Source organism: Camellia sinensis, chromosome 1 (assembly GCF_055761805.1).
Source record: "Camellia sinensis isolate YWXY chromosome 1, ASM5576180v1, whole genome shotgun sequence".
In the NCBI taxonomy this organism is placed as follows: Eukaryota; Viridiplantae; Streptophyta; class Magnoliopsida; order Ericales; family Theaceae; genus Camellia; species Camellia sinensis.
Window position 1 is genome coordinate 31357474 of NC_138961.1, and position 18731 is coordinate 31376204.

General features: G+C 36.3%; 1 protein-coding gene across 1 annotated transcript; it reads right to left on the minus strand.

Annotated features, from left to right (window-relative positions):
* Window positions 1-1472: 1472 nt before the first annotated feature.
* LOC114268606 (AT-hook motif nuclear-localized protein 20) lies at window positions 1473-3596 on the minus strand. Its single transcript, XM_028209794.2, has one exon. The coding sequence runs from the start codon at window positions 2750-2752 to the stop codon at window positions 1802-1804; it is 951 nt and encodes a 316-aa protein (XP_028065595.2). The 5' UTR covers window positions 2753-3596; the 3' UTR covers window positions 1473-1801.
* Window positions 3597-18731: the final 15135 nt, after the last annotated feature.

Below are 18731 nucleotides of genomic sequence, written 5' to 3' on the forward strand. Positions count from 1 at the left end.
TAGCCAAAAGGGAAAATAAACCATTAGCTTGTGTACAAGAAATTTATTTAATTGGCACCATTAGTGTGGTTGAGTAAATCATTTCATCTACAAGTGTAGAGGACCAAAATCTAAGTGGGAAAAGCTCCGGTCCATATTTCATATTTCTATACTTATACATACTCTTTTTATGAATTTTAATTCGAACTTATTTTGATGATTCAAGCTGTCTATATTATAGGCTTCACAGTAAAGATTATTCATACAAAAAATTAAATTTATCGGACAACTATAAATACATAAATATATAACGATTTATTTTACAAAATGAATGGTTTAAGTTTACAATCTTATTTGCTATTCATTTTATAAAACAAAATATGATTTGTTTTTATGTTTATAGATGTTTGGTGAAATTAATTTTTTATATAGATGACATTTATTTCAGAACTTACAAAGTAAACTATTTGGATTATTGATGTGAATTCAAATTTGGTCCCACAAGAGGAATATGAATAAGTATGACTAGATGCAAGTATGGACGGATTGTCCCAATCTGATATGTTGATACTACATGCATCCATTAGTATACTAACTAATGTAACAATATATGTAATGACATTATTACTAACCTCACTCATTATACAAATTATAAATATCAAAAATCTCTTAAATTATAGAATAATGTTATATGCACCAATTATTGTAATAACTAGTGTACAAATTGATGATGTGATATAATTTAAGAAGTTTTTGATATTTGTAATATGATTAATGAATGGAATCAATAATAATGTCATAATTAATATTGATACACTAATTGATATATATATAACATCATCATAAATTATATCACATTATTAATTAATACAGTGCATATAACATTATCCAATCTAATATAGTTCAATCCATCCACTCCTTACCATAAATGCCATTAATGTTCAGGAATAGTTATTCAGAAGATTGGCAACTAACTGTCAATTTACTCATTTAGGATTTCAATGGCCCCTCCTCAGATCCAACCCTAACCCCAGCATAAAGGTTCCAACTACCAAATCAAGTGGACAAAACCCATTTCCGGAACTATCCTACGAACCACAATGATGATAAAGCAACATTTATTAACCCAACTTGGAACTCATGAAAAGACAGATTCATACGGTATGCAGATGAACCAAACCCTACTCTCTCTCTCTCTCATAGTTATGGTCTACAAGTTCTAGAGAATTCAGAAATTATTCTATCAAGCAACATCAAATCCAAGGACTTTAAACAAAGATATAAGGGGAATGAAAACACAAGTTTGAAAAGCTTACCATTGAACAGCTTCTTTTCTCAATCTCATCATCCCATGAATCAATGGCTTAGACTCCATTTCTTGATTACTTTGTCATCCACTTCATTGCCTAGCCTACACATTGCAAAATGAAAACTTCTACCAAAGTAGACAATGAAAGTGAAAGTGAAGGGGAAAGTGAAAGAAACACACAAAATTTACAAATGAATCAAACAAGAAAACCTAGCTAAAGAGAAACTATGATGCACAAGGAGTACAGGTATTACCAAAAAGGTCATACCTTGCTATGGTTACATCAACTCGAATCTGACTTATTGCAAAAACAAACAATTCCTCTCTCTCTCTCTCTTCATGATTTTAAATAACGGTTTCAGAATACATATCAGCATCGGCAATATTAATAGTATCAACTGATACATCAGTAAGTAACGGTATTAGAATTTCAAAATTCCATTACAAATCAGCCGATACGATACATAACAAACAACAGATATTTAAAACCATGTTTCTGTTTCTCTCTCTCTCTCAATAAGGAGGGGGAGGGGGAGGAGGAGCCCAAAACACATCATGTTGAGGCATCTGATCATTGGGTAGGAGACAAGGAGGAACATTGTATACAGGCAATGGCATTGAAGAAGATGGGTCAGCCAAACCATGAGATTGAGATGCTGAACTACTATTACTTCCTGCATTATTCACTCCTGAATTTGGCTCCAATTGCATTCCTACTCCCTCTCCTCCCTCCTCATCCTCCAGCGGCAACCGCTCATAAACCGCATTTGAAAACGTAGCTGCAATCACAATTACAGGCCCTGCCGCAACCAAAGCGCCCGCCACAATTCCTCCCACCACCTGCCCTTGCCCGCCCCCCAAATACACCGTCAACACGGTGGCTCCGGGCGGGGACGGAGCGGGCAGAAACGAACCCGACAATGACAGTATCTCGAACCTTCCGTGGAGCGTAATCACTCCGCCAGGGGCAGCCGCTTGGCGGAGCGTTACGTTGGTGACAACACCGCTGCCGCTGAGCACCGAGACACCGTGGTGGCGGCGTTGCGAGAAGGTGGCGATTCTCTCGGCGATGTCGCTGCCGCTGCTGATTTCCAACACGTGGCTCCTAAGGGCGTTGGGACTTTCCTTGGTGATGATGATAGGAGGCTTGGGTTTGTTTTTTGAACCGGCCGGTCGGCCTTTGGGTCGGCGGCCGGAAGAAGTGCCCGGTTTGGAAAAGCCAAGTGCTCCGGCTGTCGGGTTTTCTGCTTGGTCTCCGTCGTTTTCTCGGCTTTCTTCTTCGTCTTCGTGAGGGTTTTGGTTGCTGGAACTAGGGTTTAGATTGTCTCTGGTGGTTGTATTGTCTAGGAAATCTTGCTCTCTTGTAGGTCCTCCAAGCCGATTCAATCCACCATTATCATCGTCGTCTGCAGTGTTTCGCATCGGGTTCATCGCCACATTCTCGGCCCACCACCGGTTCGCCATGTCTTCAACAAAACTCTCACTGTTTCAGATTAACCAACAACTCTTGTTTTTCTCTCTATTAGAGGAAACCCAGCTGTTAATCTTGAATGCAACAACCTAGCTCTCTTCCTTTCTTCACATTGGGCTAAAATCAATTGGGAGATTAGATTACACCACCAAGAAAGAAATGTAAAGATAAGACCCAGATAGCTCTTTAGGTTCTTCTCTATTTTGTTCTTTACTTTGTTTGGTAGCTAATATCTAATATATTATAGATTGAGATCCAATGAAGAAGCCCCAAATTCCAACAGATAGAATCCAAAAAACCTTATCTCAATCCCCAACCCAGCCAACCATGTGACGGCAAATCAAACAAAACCCATGTGGGTTTTCTTTCTTTCCCATAAAACCCTAATCACTATCTTTATTAGATCTCAAAACCCAGATCTGAGTCGAAGCTTGTTTAGAACACAAAACCCATCTCCAAAACCCTGAAACAAGTAAAGATCTACAACCAAGCCAACTTGAAATCGCATCTTTCGATCGCAAATCAGCTCATTCTTCTCGTGAACATGTAGTACACATACACACAAGAGGGGGGGGGGGGGGGGGGGGGGGGGAGGAGAGAGAGAGAGATTTGGAAAGAAGAAAGTTGTGTATGTACCTTAACAGTAAGATTCAGTTGGGTACGCACGAGCTAGGGTTTGGTTCTGGCCCTTTGTGGGGCTATTCTTCTCTTTCATCAGTCTCAAAACATTTCTTGTTCTGGTAGTGGAGGTGTGTGTACGTTAACAGAGTGAGCACTACCCAGGCGTACGATAAGGATCTTTGTCCCCCCTTCTTGTAAATGGTTTTGGGGCTGTCAAAGTTCAAGAAGTCAAGCTTTCAATTCCAATCCTCTATACTGTCACCCACTGGAACAACATTAGTCGAACAATGACTGTCCAACATGATATTAAAAATAAATAAATAAATTACAAATAGCACATTTTTAAAGTTTATTTAAAAAATAAATTACCCTTTATAAATTTTTATTTAACAGAATTAATTAAAAAATAAAATCTTTAACTACTTTTTTATATAATAATAAAATTATCTAAATTATTAATTAAAATAATTTTTTAATGTAATTAAAAAAATTAATTGATTTAATAATTTATTAATAAAAAATATAATTTGTTATGAAACTAAAATTTTCAAGAGGTCGGATGTAAGGGGTGTAAATGATTTGGTTCAGTTGATGTTGAGAGTATATTTAGCACCGAACTAATCCTTTAGATTTTTATGCTTGAAAAACCAACATAGACCGTATACTACAGTTCGGTTTTGTCAGTTGGATATAGAAGAAAATTTTACATGAACTTTTAAATGGCTTTATAATAGATTATAGAATTTTAAATTAAAAATAAATAAAGAAAATATATGAAAATTGCTGTATAAATGTTTTTCTCTATAATTTTTATTACAAAGGTGTATTATATTAGTTTATTCTCACATAATGTTTAAGAAATTAAAATATAAAAATATTTAAATATAATATTTGGTTGGTTTGATTTGTATTGGTATAAAAAATTTCAAAACCGAAACAGAACGTATGTTATGAAAAAAGACCGAATACTAAAATTTCAGTCGGTTTCGATTTGTAGACTCGGTTTTATTTATTTTTTTTACATCCCTAGATGTAATTATTAAAATCATAAGAGATAATTTGTATTCTAAATAAATTTTAAAAGATGTATTTATAATATACTTTCATTTAAAATAATTAATAAGATAAAATGTGACATGTAAATTATAATTATTTTATTTTTACTTTCACAATCATGAATTTAACTTAAAAAATACCAAAAATTATTCTAAACATAATTTTTTATTTAGATTAAAATAGTCAAATAATAAAAGTTAGATTAAAAAAATTCATATCAAATGAATACTTAAAAAATAATGGTTTAAAATGACTGAAAGACCCTATGTTATGTGTGTTGAGATGTGGTTGATGTGGGTCTACATATTGTATGATGGGGGTCTATGCATTGAGTTGGTTTGGGATTTGAGTTGTTTTTTATTTTTGATTTTTTAGCTATTTTAATTCGGGGTTAAAAAGTCTCATTTAACATAAATTTTTTAGTTTTTTAAAATTTTGTGATAGAAAAAAATAAAATGATTAAGATTTAAATATAATATTTTTTTAATTTGAGACTAAAAATTTTATTTTATTTTTTTGTGATTAGTTTAACCCAACACACCCGGACTCATCTTTTCAAACGATGACATAGTGATGATGAGGGTCTTAGGTCCCTTACTATTTCTTTAGAAAAATTATTGGTTAGTCTTGGCTGTTATATGGCAATGTCCTACATCAATCACAATTCATCATATTCTTTTTTATTTTTAAATCATCTAATATAAATTTATAAACCCTACTTTCTTCACCAATTATAATATTAATGAAACATCACGTAACAGTGTCCAAGACAAACCAATATTTCTCATTTTTCTAAGGCCACGTTTTTTTTTCTCCATAGGGTGGAGGGATTAAGACCTCGTTTGGGGATAAGTTATTTTAATAACTTTTTGATTTTTTTTTGTTAAAATATGAGATAAAAAAAATTATATGTTTGAAATGGCTCTTTAGTTTTTTACGAAAATATGTACAAGAAGTTAAAAAAAAATAATTTTTTTTACTTTTTGTATAGGTTATTGACTTTTTAAATTTTTTTAGTGACTTTTAAGTTAAAATATTGAGTTACCAAATGATGCCTAAGAGTACGGTGGGATTGAGTAAAGAAATTAGGCAGTGGCTTTGGTCCAGTCCAAAATCGGACTGGATCGTGCTGTTGGGTCCGTGGGGGCCCACCACGGGTCCCGTTTTGATAATTCGAACCGTTCAATGTGTAGAACTCGTCCAGTACTATATGTCTGTAAAAAATCACATTGATCGGATATCGATAACTATGTGAACAAAACAGTTTTTTATCAATCGTTAATTGTTTCACCGTCCATTTTTTTATACAAAACTAATTTGATCACATAGCTATTGATATCCGATCAATGTGATTTTTTACAAGCATGTAGTACTCGACGAGTTCTACACATTCATCGGTTCAGATTATCAAAACGGACCCAAAAAATAGACCCAATGGGCCGAACTGGACGAGTCCAGTCTTGATCTCAACTTGAAACAAGCTGGACCCAAGAAATTATTGGTGTGGTGGCATTAGATTGGAGGTGTAAGATAAAGAGTGTTTATTTAGATATCACCGGTTTAGTAATATTATAGATAGTATTAATCTATAAAATTAATATTTTTTAAGTTTTAGTATTTTTTTAATATTATAATTATTTTTTTATTCTAAAAAGTATATTTTTTGCTAAAAAATCATTTAAAATTTCACTAATCCCCTCACTTAATTTCTAATCTCAACCCTTCTAAGATTTTGTTAGTCCTATCACATGAAAAGATTACTAATTCAAGGGAATAATTAATCTTCTTATTTATATCTCTAACCAAATACTTTTTAAATGAATTCTATAGATTATTAATTTAATCCCCTTTCTTAAAGGAATCAAGATTCTCCTTGATCTTTCCCCTTGACTCCTTATTTGTTAAGCCATTGGACCTATTTTTAAGATTTGTTGAGTATATCATACTTATAAAAAATTAAGTTGATAGGATATCAAAAAGTATGTGTTCGGAAAATTGTTTATTAAATTTTTTTTAAAGTAATTTTTAGTTCGATGATCCAAATACGTAGTTTTCTGATATCTGATCAATTTGATTTTTTAAAAGTATGATATATTTAACAAATTTTAAAATGTAAACAGTTCGAATCATCAAAATTAAGTCCAAATGTAAGCCCAATGACCTTGCAAGTAAGAAGTCAAATAGAGATCAAAGAGAGGATCTGGATTATTCTTAAAGGCCCCGTTTGTTTTGTGGTGTAAAGAATGGAATGGGATTAGGATGGAAGTGAGGCTATTTAGTGTTGTGTTGTTTTTGTTTGTAGAGTTGGAGAATGGATTAGGATGGAAGAGGGGATTAAGATGTAAGTTGGAAAGAGGATTGAGATGGAAGAGGTAGATGTAGTATTAGAAAAATAGTGAGGAGATTATAAATTTTTTTATTTTTTACATATTGAGAATTTTTTTTTGAACATTAATATTTAATTTTTTATATTTTTTATTATTTTATATAAAAATAATTTAACAATTCTTACACTAATAATTATTATTAAAACAAATACAATTTTACTTAATTCCCGCCATAGTATACCTTAACCTGGCCTTGGGGATGGACTCTGTCCAAATGAGAGAGAGAAAGAAGGGGTGTGGGGTAACGTGCGCATGAGGGGGAAGGGGTGGGGACGCGGGTAGTGGAACACATACATCAATGTCTGCAAGTCCCGACAATGTATCGAGTGACGAGGTCTGGAACCATATCTCACACACCGATACAATTAATAATTCAATAAATAATGAGACCTGCCTGTCCGTTTATTTTAATAATTTTTTAATTTTTTATAATAAAAATATATATAAAAAATAAAAAAATTAATGTGATAATTTATATTAATTTTTTAATTAAAAATTTCAAATTAAGCCTTTGACTATGCTTGGAGACAAAATATTTTAGTAAAAAAATAAAAATATATATTATAAATTATTATATTATTATTTTTATTTTATACTTTTTTCATAAAAAATTAAAAAATTATAAAAAAAACATGTTCTCAAACGAACCTTAATCTTTATATTTTGGGCAAATTACATATACACCCCTCCAGATTTGGTTAAATTACAGATATCCCCCTGAGGTTTCGGAAATTACATCCCGCCCCCTGAGGTTTGTATTTTCATAACAATTTACCCCCTGATGTTTATATTTCATAACAAATTACCCCCTAATTTCTTATGCAAATATAGCATTCAGGGGGAATTCGTAATTTCTCAAACCTCAGGGAGGTATCTGTAATTTTGTCAAACCTGGAGGGGTGTATATGTAATTTGTCCTTATATTTTTGGTGTATGCATTATTAAATACAATAATAATATTAACAATTCAAACTTAATTATTTAAAAATTATTTATAATTATTATTTTAATTCAAATTTATTTTAGATATATAGATTTTACAGTGTACTATACAATTATTCCACTAAAAAAAATCTGATTAATAAGCCTCCATTTGGGAAGTGGGTTGACTTTTTGGCTTTTTGGCTTTTTTGACTATTTTAGCCTGGGCTTAAAAGCTTAGTTTGGGAAGGACTTTTTGGCTTTTTGACTTTTTTGAATTTTTTTGTGAGAGAAGAATGTAATGATTATGGGTTGGATGTGATGTTTTTTTGTTATGGCTAAAATAGCCTATTTTATTTTGGGCAAATTACATATACACCCCTCGAGGTTTGGCTAAATTACAAATACCCCCCTGAGGTTTGAGAAATTACAAATTCCCCCCTGAATGCTATATTTGCATAAGAAATTAGGGGGTAATTTGTTATGAAATATAAACCTCAGGGGGTAAATTGTTATGAAAATACAAACCTCAGGGGGCGGGATGTAATTTCCGAAACCTCAGGGGGGTATCTGTAATTTAACCAAACCTCGAGGGGTGTATATGTAATTTGCCCTTTTATTTTTTGTGGCTAAAATAGCCAAAAAAGCCTGCAAACCCACTTGCCAAACACAGGCTAAGAGTGTTTGGGGTGTAATACAAAAATAATTTTTTTGAGTTATATCATCTTTTTAATTTTTTATACATCTTTTCATAAAAAAAATTTTAAAAATATATTTAGATCATTCCAAACACTCTTAAATCTGAAATCATAGACTTGGGGTTGGTTTGGGGTGTTCTAAAAAAGTGTACTTTTTATCTTTTTACGAAAAGATGTGCAAAAAAGTAGAGGTGATGTGATGAAAAAAGGGCAAATTACATATACACCCCTCGAGGTTTGGCTAAATTACAGATACCCCCTGAGGTTTCGGAAATTACATCCCGCCCCCTGAGGTTTGTATTTTTATAACAATTTGCCCCCTGAGGTTTATATTTCATAACAAATTACCCCCTAATTTCTTATGCAAATATAGCATTCAGGGGGGAATTCGTAATTTCTCAAACCTCAGGGGGGCATCTGTAATTTAGCCAAACCTCGAGGGGTGTATATGTAATTTGCCCATGAAAAAAAGATAAAAAGATGAATTATATAGGTTTTGCCAAACCTAGCCTTATTTTAAATATAATGGCTTCGTTTGAAAGTGAGTTGACTTTTTATCTATGAAAAGTCTCGTTTTGGTTGAATTTTTTGACTTTTATAAGAGAGAAAAGTGAGATGATTATTCAAATGAGACATTTTATTTTATTAATTTTTTTAACTTATTTTATCTTTTTATAACCATTTTAACTTTTAACCCTCGCTGCAAACATGCCAAATGAGGGCTTGTTCATCTCCCAAACTAGGAATGGCAACGGGGCGGGGCGGGGCGAGGCCGAGAACCACACTCCCCGTCCCCGATCCCCGATCCCCGACGGGGACCCCATCAGCCCCCCCGCCCCGCGCCCCGATCGGGGATCGGGTTTCCCCGACCCCGAAAATCCCGACCTGTTCATTTTTATTTTTTTTTAACACAAAAAAAAAAAATCAATCTGTTGTATTCAGTTTCAATAATCTATCATCAGCATCATCATCATTAAAAATTTCAATTTGTTGTATAATCTATCATCATCAACTTAAAAAAAAAAAAAAAAAAAAAAAAAATCTCAAATTCTTCATTACACATATATATCATCATCAACGCATATATATATATATATATATCAAAAATCTGGCGACGATTCGACGAAGATATATATATATCTCAAAAAAAATCTCAAATCTCAAAAATTTGAACTTGTTCATGTCACACACACGTATATATATATATGTATATATATATATATATATGTATCATCATCATCATCAACAACAACTTAAAAAAAAAAAAAAAAAATCACGGATTTGTATCTGTTCGTCAAGCTGTGTTGCGACGGAGCTGCAGCGGAGGCCGGACAGAGGCGGTGTTGCGACGAGGAAGCCATGGCGACGAAGGCGGTGGTGGAGAATCGGCAGATCTGTTCAGATCTGTTTAGATCTGACCTAGATGATGATGACGGAGGTGGTGGTGGTGGAGGATCGGTTTAGATCTGTTCTAGATGATGAGAGACGTGGTCTGAGAGAGAGAAATTTGAGTGAGAAAGAGGGAGAGAAATTTGAGTGAGGGAGGGGGAGAGAACGGCAGTGAGAGTGAGAGATTGAGAGAGAGAGAGCAGCCTATTGTTGTGTTTGTTTGTGTTGGGATTGTGTCATTAAACCCTAAACACACACATATATATACACAGGGACATACTCGTAATATCACTTCGGGGAGATACGGGGACGAGGACGGGGACGGGGACGAGCTGGGTCCGGGGCTGTGAATGTTATCCCCGTCCCCGGTCCGAAATGCTTCGGGGATTTAATTTTAAATACCATCCCCGTCCCCACGGGGATATTTTTCGGGAAAAAACCATTCTGATCGGGGTCGGGGGGTCGGATCCCCGTCGGGCCGAGGTGAAATTGCCATCCCTATCCCAGACTCCCAATGATATGGATTTTTCTTGTGATTTTATATCATTCATAGGCTTTGTTTGTAAATAACAAAAGGTCACTAAAAATAATTAAGTAGTTAAAAAATCATTTTTCAAACATTTTAATTTTTTTATCTCACAGTTTAGTCAAAATTTACAAATTACGTCCAAATCTAATTCTTGAGATACTATTTTCGAGATCTTTATTTCAGATAATATCCTATCTAAAAAAAATCAAATAGGTTATAGGGGGAAAAAATTTAAATGGAATTTTGTGTAAAAAAAATCAAAAGTTTCAAGAATAATCTTAAATAACACTTAATAATAAAAACAAGTATAATCTAAAAATATGAAATTTAAATTTTTTTTCTCACTCTATTCTCGTTGCTCAATTACGTGTAATATTATTAATAATAATTTATTCCACATTTTTCAAATTTTGCTTGGTAAAAAACACTTGTGTCTATTATGATCAAGATTTGGTTTAAGTTTCTCAAACCATTTTCTAATTTTTTTTAAGAAAAATAGAAATTAGTTTGATAAAAATAAATATCAAAAATATATATTTTAAATTTTTTAAAATTATTTATGCTTCTAAAAAAATAATAATTATTTTTATTTTTTTATTTTTTTACAAAATTAAATTTTAACTTTTTAAAAGAAAAATATAAAATAAAGTTTCTAAAAAACAAAATATGGCCTTTTCAAAAAAGGTTGTTTTCTGAAATGTACTGAACAATTTAATACAGCAATTGTGAGTGAGAAGCTTATGAATTTCACGACATTTGTAAAGTTAACTGCACAGTGCACATAAAGCTCACTCCTTTTTATAGTCATTTCTTCTTTTAAGGCTTCATTTGGCCAGATAGGTTGTGGGTTTTTTTGGTTATTTTAATCATAAAAGGTAAAATAAGTTATTTTAATCACAATAAACAAAGGGCTATTTTGAGAAGTTGGCTTTTAGTCACTTTTTTTGGTTTGTATCAAAAGTAAAAAGTTGGCTTTTTTGTCTTTTTTTTCATTTGGGAAGTTGGTTTTTAGCCAACGGTGAAATTACAATTTTACCCTCATGGGTCAAAATGTGTTACATAGATGAAGTTGTAAATATTTTAAATAAATAAGAGTAGTTTTGTCATTTTATTATGATTTGACATCATAAACAAACATTAATAAAAAAAGTCAAAAGTCACTTTTTACCAACTTCCTAAATTATTTGTCTAAAAAAGCCAAAAGCTTGGTTAAAAGCCAAAAAGTCACTTTTTACCATCTTCCCAAAATAAGCCAAAACATCACATCCAACCTATAATCATTACACTCTTCTTTTACAAAAAAATCAAAAAAGTCAAAAAGCCAAAAAATCCTTCCTAAACCAAGCTTTTTAGCCCAAGTTAAAAAAAAGTCAAAAAATTAAAAAGTCAACCCACTTTCCAAACCAACCCTAAGAACTTTAGAAATGTGGGAAATGGCTGGCTCTCACATTGACTCCCGATTTTAATAAAGAATAATGACTTGGACCCCTTTTTTTGGACCCCTTTGACCCTCTCTTCACTTGATTGGTCACTTTTTTCTTTTTCTTTTTTTTTTTCCTTCTCCTCCAATCACCACCCGCCCCGTGTGTATGTGTGTAGGGTGGTGGGGTGGTGATTGGAGGGGGTCTCAATCATCGCCCCATGGAATTATTCCTTAATAATTCAAAGAAATAGAAAGAATTTTTGAGATGTAAATGGATAATAAAATTAAATAAAAATATGATTATCTACAAATATATATATATATATATATATTTTGACGGCAATTTCCCTCCGTTCTCCTCTACACCACACGGGTTTTTTTTGCCTTGATGAAAAAACGAGATAAGGTCGGTTTTCATCTCTCTATCCTCATCTTGATTATATTCATTAAAAAGTATATAAAAGGATACTTACTTCTCTTGAGATTTTTAACAATTACGAAAACATCTTATAGTTTTAATAATTATAAAAATTTCATTTATTTTTTAAACTATTATTAAGATTTTTCAACTTTAATCTTTGTTAGTTTATTTAACAGAATAGTTGATATCATGTATTATGAGTAAAAAATTTCAAGATTACCCCATATATTAAAGGGTTTGGCTTTGGTCCAATCCATCATCGGAGTAGACCTTACTGTTGGGCCCGTGGGGGCCCACATGGGTCCCGTTTTGAAAATATAAACCGTTCAATGTGTAGAACTCTTCGAGTACTATATGCTTGTAAAAAATCACATTGATTGGACATTGATAGCTATATGATCAAATCAGTTTTTTATTAACCGTTAATTTATTCACCGTCCATTTTTTTTATACAAAACTGATTTGATCACATAACTATCGATATCCGATCAACGTGATTTTTTACAGGTATATAGTACTCAAAGAGTTCTACACATTGACGGTTCAGATTTTTAAAACGGGACCCGTGGTGGGCCCCCACGGGCCCAACGGCACGTTCCAGTCCAATGGTAGACTGAACTAAAGCCAGACCCTATATTAAAATACTAAATTTCATTCATCTCCCCTCAGGTTTTACAAGAAAAATAATAAAGACCCATACATTATTTTAATAATATTAAACAAAATTATTAAATTCTATACAATATTTAAAAAAATTTGAAATTGTTAAGATAAACACACACACGCAGAGTAGAATAACCAAACATTACATTATCTATAAAAAAAATTAAAAAAATTAAAAAAAAAATCAACAAATTAATCACCATCAAACCTTATACTAAATTAAATACAATCCTTTATATGAAAATTACAAAACAAAATATAAAAGATGTCATTTTTTTATTTTTAAAAAGATCACCAATTTTATGAATACCTATTTTGAGAAATTAGAGATTGAAAAAAAATTTAAAAATACATATAGGTACTTCGTTTTTTTTTTTTCATATGAAAATTACCTATTTGGAAAAATTATCCCTCTCCTTCCTTTTTTTTTTTATTTATTTTATTTAGGAAAAATTACACTAACAGCCCTTGTAGTTTAAGACTTGTGTCACTTTTATCCCTGATCTTTCAAATTGTGATATATTTAATCTTGAATTTTGAATCTCGTTCCAAATAAGGACAATTGAAGACATTGTTGCTCAATTTCAAGAACAAAGTTGTTAATTTGATAAAATATAAACTAATTTAACAAAAATAAATGTCAATTTTTTTTTAATTCTTAAAAATTATATCTACTCACCAAAGATAAAGTTATACAAAAATAATAACTTTTTTTATTTTTTTATTTTTTTACCAAATTAATTTTTATTATTTGTTTGGATGATGATCATGTAATGTAAGGGGTGATTGGTTTTGTTGATATTTTTGGATGATTGTCATTTACTATATGGTTATATTTGTTGTTAACAGATATTTTTAGGTAGTTATCATGTAATGGATGATTATTAGACTTTTAATGTATAATCGATATGTTTAATATATGAAATATTTATAGTTTTAGATTTTTTGATTTAATAAATTGGTTTAATAATGACATCAAAATTGTCGCCATGTTTGACTTTTGAAAAAATAAAAACTAATTTAACGAAAATAAATAAAAAAAAATTATTTCTTCCATCCTAAAAGATAATATTATATAAAAATGATGTGTTTTTTATTTTATTTTTTTACCAATTTAATTTTTAATTTTTTAGAATTTTTTTTTTCTGAAAATAGATTCATAAAACCAAACCAAACAGAACTTTATAGCTAAAAAAGTTTCAACATTATTCATTAAAAAAAGGGGTCAGCTGGCAAAGTGCACGAGGTCGAGCAGGAGTCCGGCCGATCCAGCGATTGCGCTGAGGAATCGGACCGAGGCACTAATCGCAAAAACCGGGGTAGGGGACGTCGGAATGACCGGGATGACTACCCCCGGGATGACGTAGCCGATGCAAACAGAAAGTTGAAAGCAAGGACAGGCATCACCACGGTCTTTAAGATTCCAATCTATCGCATACTTAGTGAAATCCGTGACGAGAAGTATGTCCGGTTTCCTGCCAAGTTAGGCGACAGACAGAAGGGCTTTAATCCGAGGTACCGTTGCACGTTTCACCGAGAGCGAGGCCACCGAACAGAGGACTATTTGCCTTTGAGGCAACACTTGGAAGAGCTAGTCACAGTTGGACACCTGGACCTTTACATTGATGGGGGCGTAAAGGCCAATCAAGCTCCGGTTGACCCGCGGGGACCGGATGACCGAGATGCGCCTCCACAAGGGGTTGTTAATGTCATCCACGGCATAGTGGAACCGGCACGTGTATGCGAGCTCCGAGGTATGATCAAGAAGGTAGAACACATAAGGAAAGTTTTGTCAGTTCAACCTGCGATCAAGAGGGGGAAGACCGAAGAGAAAGATGTGATCAAATTCTTCTCAAGAGATCTGGAGCGCATTCAGATGCCGCACAACGATGCCCTAGTGGTTACACTCTGCGTCAAAGAATTTGATGTCAAACGGATCTGGATCGATCAGGGAAGCTCGGTCGAGATCATGTACTACGACACTTTCAAACAACTCAAGCTCCGGGATACAGATTTGGCCCCGGCAACTTCGCCACTAGTTGGTTTCAACTCACAACCAGAGTGGCCTTTGGGAAAGATTATCCTGCCGGTCAAACAAGTGGAGTTATGGGTGTTGCAGGTGTCATCCACTTATAATTTGATCCTTGGAAGGGGATGGCTTCACGCTATGCAAGCCGTAGCGTCAACCTATCATCAGGTGATGAGATTCTCCTCGGTTATGGGGGCAATCGAGGAGATTTGGAGCGATCAAGTCATGTCGAAGCAATGCTTCGTGGCGGTCAACGGGAGCCGAGCTGCCAAAGGCTTCATTCAAATGATTGAGGGACCGAAAGACCGGGGAGTCCTTGACGATGTGGGCACCAAGGCCGAGGACAAAGCTGTCGAGGAATTGGTGGAAGTGCACATTGATACAGAGCATCCGGACAAGTTCTTCTTACTCGGCTCAAGCCTTACAGCCCAAGAAAGGACCGACATGGTTGAATTTTTGATGGCCAACATCGAAGTCTTTGCATAGTCACCTTACAACATGGCCGATCTCGATCCAAGTTTTATATGCCATCATCTCAATGTCTTCCCCGGAGCAAAGCCGGTCATTCAGCACACAAGGAGATCGACGCTGCATCATGCCGAGGTAGTTGCGGAGGAAGTGAAGAACTTGCTTGAGGCGCGAGCAATTCAGGAAGTGCACTACCCTCGGTGGATTTCAAACACGGTCGTGGTGCCCAATAAGAATGGAAAGTGGTGAGTTTGTGTTGACTACAAAACCGTCAACTGAGCTTGTCCAAAAGACAGCTTCCCTCTGCCTAGAATAGACCAACTTGTGGACTTAACGGCTGGACATAACAGGCTCAATTTCTTGGACGCCTACCGCGGCTACCATCAGATTGCCATGCATGGACCCGACCGAGAGATCACCTCGTTTACTACACTAAGGGGACTCTTCTGTTACTGAGTCATGCCTTTTGGTTTGAAGAACGCCAGGGAAACTTTTCAAAGGATAGTGACCAAAATGTTCGCTCCTTTGCTAGGCCGGACAATGGAGGCTTATATTGATGATATGGTGGTTAAGAGCCGGCATCAAGCAGACCATTTGTTCGATTTGGCCGAAATATTCGCCATTCTAAAAAAGCACAAGCTACGCCTGAATGCGTCTAAGTGTGCCTTCAGCGTGGGATCTGGAAAATTTTTGGGTTTTCTAGTCACGAACCGACGTATCGAAGCAGACCCTAAACAAATCCGAGCCGTGCAAGAGTTAAAACAGCCTAGCTTGGCTAAGGATGTGCAGCATCTGGCCGGAATGGCCGTCGCGCTTAACCAATTTATAAGCCGGTCATCAAATCGCAGCCGTCCTTTTTTTCAAGCATTGAAATCAAAGTTCTCATGGGATGAAGAGTGTGATCGGGCTTTGGCGGAGCTCAAGGAGTATTTGTCTTCAACGCCGTTGTTGGTCACACCGGAGCCCGGAGAAGAGCTGTACCTTTATCTGGCCGTATCGTAGCATGCAGTCAGTGCAGTGCTTGTTCGGTCGGAAGGAATCAAACATCTACCCATCTTCTACATCAGCAAAACCTTACTACCGGCAGAGTCAAGGTACTTGCCGCTGGAAAAACTTGCGTTAGCTTTGATGATGGCTTCAAGGAAGTTGGCACACTATTTCCATGCCCATACCATCATCGTCTTGACCGAGTTCTCTCTCAAAGCTTTGTTCGAACAGGCAGACTTCTCTGGTCGGATTCTTAAGTGGGCGGTCGAATTGGGACAGTTTGATGTGAAGTTCCAGCCGCGCACAGCCATAAAAGCCCAGACTCTGGCCGACTTCGTTGCTGAATTCTCACCTGGAACTCATCCGGTATGCCCGGTCGATATTGCCGTGGCAGATGAAGAGGTGAATGCAAGCTCGACCGAAATACCACAGCTTGGCGGCATTGGCGACGCGGAACTTGCGCTCCCCGCCGAAGCCCCTTCAGTTAATACGATACTACAGCCCGGTGATGTGATGACGGAGTTGGCTATCACTGACCAACCCACTTTGTCCGACACCACATCACCGAGGAGGGAAGAAATGGAACAGCTCAGCACAGAGCCTGCGGCCGGCATAATACCGCAACCTGGCGATTCGCCTACGGACTTAGGCATTATGGATCAACTTGCTGAGTCCGGCACCGAATCACCAAGGAGGGCTGAAGTGGAACCGCTCAGCACGGGACCGGAAGCCGAACAGCCGAGCAACCGTGATCCCATCAACCTTCAAGCTTCTCAGGACCCCTCAGAGTGTTAAAAGCTCTTTGTCGGCGAAATGTGGAAACTTTTTGTTGATGGAGCCTCGAACCGTCACGGTGCTGGGCTGGGTATAGTTCTGATTTCGCCAGACGGACTGACTATTGAACATTCTATCACCCTTGGCTTCCCAGCATCTAACAATGAAGCCGAGTACGAGGCGCTATTGGTCGGTCTCAAGAGCGCGCTTTGGATGCAAGCATCCAAACTAATGGTTTACAGTGACTCCCAGCTTGTGGTTAACCAAGTTTCTGGGGTTTACAAGGCAAAGGATGACAGAATGATGAAGTACCAAGCTCTGGTCAGAGACCACATCAAGCGATTTCAGGCAATCAGGGTCCAACAGATTGGCTGAGAAGAAAATTGCCGAGCAGATGAGTTGGCCGGCCTTGCTTCTATGGTCGACAGCACATCTCCCAACCTTCTTTTGATTGAATTCCTTTCGCAGCCCAGCATTAAGGAAACCGGGCAGACAAAAGTATTCTGCGCCAAGCTAGGTCCTTCTTGGATGGACCCTATAATCCTCTTTCTTAGAGAACGGACCCTTCCAGCCGACAAGAAGGAAGTGCATAAAGTGCGGGTGAAGTATGATCGGTTTTGGCTCTCTCCATCAGGCGCTTTATATAAGAAGTCTTTCACCGGCCCCTACCTGAAGTGTGTGCACCCTAGCAGCGTGGAAGCCTTCCTTTGCGAAATTCACGAAGGCATCTGTGGCAGTTATATAGGGGGCAGGTCCTTGGCCTACCGAGCTATTTCGCAAGGCTACTGGTGGCCGTGCATGCAAGCCAACGCCCAGAAATATGTTCGCAAGTGTGAGAAATGCCAGAAGTTTGCCCACCAGATCCACCAGTCGGCCAGGGAACTTCTTCTCCTCACTAGCCCTTGGCCCTTTGCGATGTGGGGGCTAGATATACTGGGGCCACTCCCAACAGCACCAGGCAACTGGAAGTTCTTCATCGCGGCCACAGACTACTTCACCAAATGGGTTGAAGCGGAGCCTTTAGCAACAATCAAGGAGAAAGACGTGAAGCGGTTTGTCTGGCAGAATGTGGTCATGCGGTTTGGCATCCCCAAAATTCTGATCTCTGATAACGGCACCCAATTTGACGGCCGCCTATTTAGGGGGTTCTGTGAAGATTTGAAGATCGAATTCCACAACTCTACTCCGGCTTACCCGCAGTCTAACGGTCAAGCCGAGGCTTCGAACAAGACCATTCTTGATGGACTGAAGAAGAAGCTTGAAAAAGTCAAAGGAAAATGGGCTGAAGAACTTTCCAGTGTCCTTTGGGCATACCGAACAACCCCACGGCGATCTACCAGGGAAACCCCTTTTGCTTTGGCATATGGCATGGAGGCGGTCATCCCTTTGGAAGTTGGTATGCCCACCCTCAGAAGTGAAAGTTTTGAGCCTGAGCTGAACGTCGAAGCCATTGCCTTGGAATTGGACTTAGTGGAAGAACGACGGGAAAAGGCTCTTATCCATGTGGCCGCCTACTAACAAGAGCTTTCAAGGAAATACAACAAAATCGTGCACCCCATATCGTTCAAAGTGGGTGATTGGGTCTTGCGGAAGGTCATGGGCAATA

Excerpts from the sequence above, each read along its gene's own strand:
- LOC114268606 (XM_028209794.2), bottom strand. The coding sequence starts at position 2,752 with ATGGCGAACCGGTGGTGGGCCGAGAATGTGGCGATGAACCCGATGCGA.